This window comes from Vicia villosa, linkage group LG2 (assembly GCF_029867415.1).
Source record: "Vicia villosa cultivar HV-30 ecotype Madison, WI linkage group LG2, Vvil1.0, whole genome shotgun sequence".
Taxonomy (NCBI): domain Eukaryota; kingdom Viridiplantae; phylum Streptophyta; class Magnoliopsida; order Fabales; family Fabaceae; genus Vicia; species Vicia villosa.
This window is the reverse complement of record NC_081181.1, coordinates 16984915-16989730: the sequence shown is the minus strand read 5'-3', so window position 1 is coordinate 16989730 and position 4816 is coordinate 16984915. Positions and strand designations below refer to the sequence as shown.

Genomic DNA, 4816 nt, shown 5'->3' with positions numbered 1-4816 from the left:
TCTTCAGTCCTAAACTCAGTAAATTCGGCTTATGCATTCAGGTTCCAAGAGACTTTTGGATTTGCACCTTTGATAATGATGATGATTCGCAAGCAAAGAGAATTTTTGAGATGGCAGTCACTTCTTCCTTTCGGTAGTCACAACATTGTGTCGTTCAGGAATTTATTGACTTCTCCTTTTTCATCTTTTGATATCCCTAACTTTTGCCTGAACTGTCTATTTTAAGCTTACAGTCAGCGGGATGCCTCGATTTTTGCCTAAGTCATCTTTTTGTTTTTTTGACTTAGCAGGCTTTTCTTTGTACATATGTTTATTCATTTTTTTTTGAAAGATATTGACTGCCTTGCTTAATGATTGATGAACCATTATTGGCTTTTGATTGACATCTCCAACACTTCTTTGATGTGTACGGATGAACGCTTGTGATTGAAACCTTTGTTGAAAGGTGTACAGAGTGATTCTCTTAAAATAGAATGCACAGCCAAAATAACTGAGAACTACCCTGCCCCAGGTTATGATCAAGGGTTTTAAATTGTGCAAGAAAGAAAACTTCTACTCCTTAGGCTCAAAAGGGTTGACGAGGGATTAACATCCTTGTATCTCCACTGTTTAAGAATTGAAATAATGCCTGTACATCGTCAGCATAGTCCGCTCAAAAGCATACTGTATGAGGCTGCGGTATCGTTTTCGTCATCCTCCCTCAAAAGGCTTACAGTTTTAGCAGGAGTTGAGTATCATAAAAACATATGTAAAGTAAAGACATAACTTTAAAATGAGTGATAACGAAATAAATTATTCAAGACAAACATATGCAATGCACTGATGATGATTATTAAAAATAGATAATGTCTATCATAATTTGAATGTTTACACAAACAGAATAGGAATTGCAAATGAAAGTAAATCTAATGATCTAAAGTTCATCCACTATGACATTAATCATTCTTGTCGTGATTGTGCCTGGGAGCAGGGATCACTATAGGAGTCTGGGGATGAGGGAATTCAATTTCACCAGCATCGATCATGTCTTGAATCTTGTTCTTCAATGGCCAACAATAATTTGTATCATGTCCAGGGCTATTGGAGTGGTATGCGCACCTCGCATTGGGCTTATAGCTGGGAGCGGAAGTGTTGGGCTTTACAGGAGGACCCCTCACAGTGATCAAGTTTGCTTTCAACAAATGTTGTAATGCCTGAGCCAGTGACATGTTGATCTTCGTGAACTGACGCCTAGGTGCTCCTGACTTGCATCTTTGTTGTGGAACTGGTGTAGAGATCAGAATTGTCCCTACAGATTGGTTGGGTTCATTGTGACCTTTCCGATTGTTCCCAGCATTAGCCACATGAGATTCCTCGGGTGAATTGAAATCAATCATCTTATCATCAATGAGGTCTTGGATTTTATTCTTCAGTAGCCAACAATCGTTAGTGTCATGTCCGATGCTGTCGGAGTGGTAAGCACATCTTGCATTAGGATTATACTGATGAGACGAAATGTTAGGATTCCGAGGAGGATCCCTCAAAGTCATTAGCCCTTTCCTCAGCATCTGTTGCAACGCTTCAGCCAAAGTCATGTTGATCTTTGTGAATTGTCTTTTAGGCGCGTTATGCTTATGTTGTGGTTGTGATGCTGATGTGGAGATCAGAGCTTCCCCAACTTGTTGTTTACACATGGTATTAGCCATGTAAGGCCCCCCAGTTGAATTGAAGTCAATGATCTTGTTGTCAATTAAGTCTTGGATCTTATGCTTCAATGGTCCACAATCCTCTGTGTCATGGCCAGGGCTATTCGAATGATAAGCACATCTCGCATGGTACTTATACCCAGGAGCGGGATTTGTAGGGATTGAATATGAAGGTAATAAGGTTATCAAGTTCTGGTTGAGCAGTTGTTGCAGAACTTGAGACATCGGCATGTGCAACGGAGTGAATGATCGCTTAGGTTTGGATTTCCATTTATCTTGCACACCTTGCTCCCTTTGTTGGTCCTTCTCCTTCTCGGACAGAAGTGCCTTTAATTCTTCTTGCCCCTTGGCTAAGTGAAAGATTATTTTCTGGAACTGGTTATTCTGAGCCTGAAGATTTTTGACAGATTGTTCGAGATCCATCTTTCTTACTGAAATAAACAGCGGAAAGATGAGGTATTGGCTTTTATGAAACCTGTGATGTAATGTTTATGAATGATATGATTATGCATATGCAATGTTTTCAAGGAATTGAAAGAATTTTAACTCGTGTTGAAACAAAGAAAAAACATTATTTATTAATTAAATTGTAAGGTCATAACCCCAAAAGTTACATTAAAATAAAAGAAATTAATAATAAATAAAAACACTAAATTCCAGGATTTTTGTCTTCCTGACGACGCTTCCTCTTTAGGACCCGGACTTCTTCCTTGTGTGCCTTGATCATTTCCTCTCTTTCTTGAACAAGCCTAGAAATTTCGTTTTCCCATGAATTAATCTGATCTGGAGAAACAAAATCTTCAATCTTCCATTTGCGGGAAAAGTAATCAAGTAAAGTCTCTCGCTCTTTGGCATCTTGTACTAACACCTCTTTTTCAGCTTCCACTTTTAGTAAGCGTCTCTCAAAGTCTTCCCTTTCCCTTTTCAGTCGGTTAACAGTTGCAACCAGGTCTTCATTTGGAGCAGGAATATATGGCTCAAATGCAATTGGGGCAGCAGGAGGAGCTACCCTTGGAACTATGGGCGTATCAGATGGATAAGGCATCCCAAATTCCATAACTCGATCATAAACCCATTGGAAATATGGATCCCATGGCATATAATTTCTCCTTCCTATATCCTTTGCGCCAACTTTCTTTACTTTCATCCAAGCTTTGATGAAAAGGTCTCTCTTCTTCTCTTTGTCGGAATCATAATGGAAATATTCTGCACTAAGATACAAAGAACGCGGTTTGTCCTTCAAGGCAAAGCCAAACTGATGTCGAGCTAGAATGGGATTATAAGATATTCCTCCACGAACACCAAGAAGAGGTATATTAGGGAAATCTCCACAACTATCAAATAGCAAGGTTCCCTCGAACTTCTTTTGGTACCATAGGATGTCGTCGAAAGAAAGCTTCATAATTCTCTGAGCCCAAGTTAATCCTTCTTCATTCTTTCTTACGGAGAGAGGTAAGTGCGAAATAAACCACTTATGCAATAGAGAAGCACATCCTAGGACACAACCTTTCCTTTTTGATACTCGGAAATGAATAGAATGTAGTAAGTCACCAAGTAAAGTAGGAACCGGATTCTTGCTAAGGAATATATTGATAGCAGCCACATCAACAATTTTGTCATAATGGAAAAACAAAACTTGTCCATAAATTAAGAGAGACAACACAGCTTCCAAGGCATCCATACTTGAAGCTTTAGCAAGAATCTCCGCTTTTTCGTAGAGGAAATCAAGGGGTAATCCAGAATACTCTTTCTTACTAATCCAAACCTTCTCAATTTCTGATCTTGGCAAGTGCAGGGCAGCAGCAATGACTTCCAACTTAGGCTCTTCTTCTTTACCAGTATAAGGAATTTTATTAAGCACAGGAAGTCCAAGCAAGTAGGAGAATTCTTCCAAGGATGGTACTAACTGAAAATCTCTATAAGTGAAGCAATGTAGTAACGGATCATAGAATTGAACCATGGTGTTGAGGAGAACTTCATCCACATTAGTTCGTACCAAACTTATGAGTGTATTGAGAGAATCACTGAATTTGAGAGAACCAGAGATGTTGTCGCAGAAAATCTTCAATTGCGTTGGCACTTTCTTGAAATTGAGGAAGAATGGTTTACGGTCTTTTGTTTCCATATTCAAACAACCTACAAAACAACATACGGTTAAGAAACCTCCAATTCCTTGAAATGGGTTAGTTATGCCATGTATGAATGATGCATGTATGCATGATGCACATACACAAGTAAATCCACACAAATCACACAATTTTTGGATTAAGGCTTGCGTGGAGTTTGATCAAGTGTCCTTCCCAAGGGTATTTCTACGGATAAGGAAATTTCAGCAACGGGTTCTACCAAGTGACTCAGAATTGTCGACCCTCCTAAAGCACCCTCGAACATGATACATACATACCATGCAATGATACTTTGAGAAAAAGCCTATCTGAGTTGTAGTATCGGGTAGCGACTATGCTCTTAACATACATCAAGAGTAGTCCCCCCACTACGTTCCTAAAAGTCAGGATGGGTTAAAGGTATCTAACGGTCCTTGAGCTCCGACTCACCCACAGGTATCCACACGAACCTCCCTCATACAAGAGAAGCATGTAAACACCCATAGAGGCCTAACTCAAGCGTGAACTCTCATATTGACCAATCCCAAGCATACACAAGGGAGGTCGCCATGACTATGCCACTTCCTATCTTAGATGTACTTGAATCCGGGAATAGGATTCGTCCTTCAGTTAATTCCCAAAACGCCCCTGAAAAATAAAACAAACAAAGCAAACAATAGAAAACATTTAAAATGAATCCTAAACTTTTAAGGTAACCCCTCTTAATCGAAATCTCCCCAGCAGAGTCGCCAGTTCTGTAACACGGTGAACTGACTTTTTAATAATCGGAATGTCGCGGTAAGCAAGAGTCGCCACCGACTTTTATTTTATCCAAACAGATTCGGAAAGGCAAAAAGAAACAGAAAAAAAACCTTTTAAAGAAATCTAAGTTCGGGGGGTAATTTATGCAAAGGGAAGGTGTAAGGCACCCTTTGCATCCATGGTTTTCCATGGGCTCTTAATTGCTTTGCTCGTTTGTTTAGAAAAAGTAGATGAAAGAAATAGGGACTTTAGCTCGTAAATGAG

The 4816-nt window shown here is 39.5% G+C and overlaps 1 protein-coding gene across 1 annotated transcript; it reads right to left on the bottom strand.

Annotated features, from left to right (window-relative positions):
- Positions 1-2334: 2334 nt before the first annotated feature.
- Positions 2335-3810, bottom strand: LOC131648643 (uncharacterized). Its single transcript, XM_058918382.1, has 3 exons — positions 3682-3810; positions 3253-3591; positions 2335-3120 (listed from the first exon to the last, which is right to left on the bottom strand). The coding sequence occupies exons 1-3, from the start codon at positions 3808-3810 to the stop codon at positions 2335-2337; spliced, it is 1254 nt and encodes a 417-aa protein (XP_058774365.1).
- Between the last annotated feature and the right edge of the window lie 1006 nt (positions 3811-4816).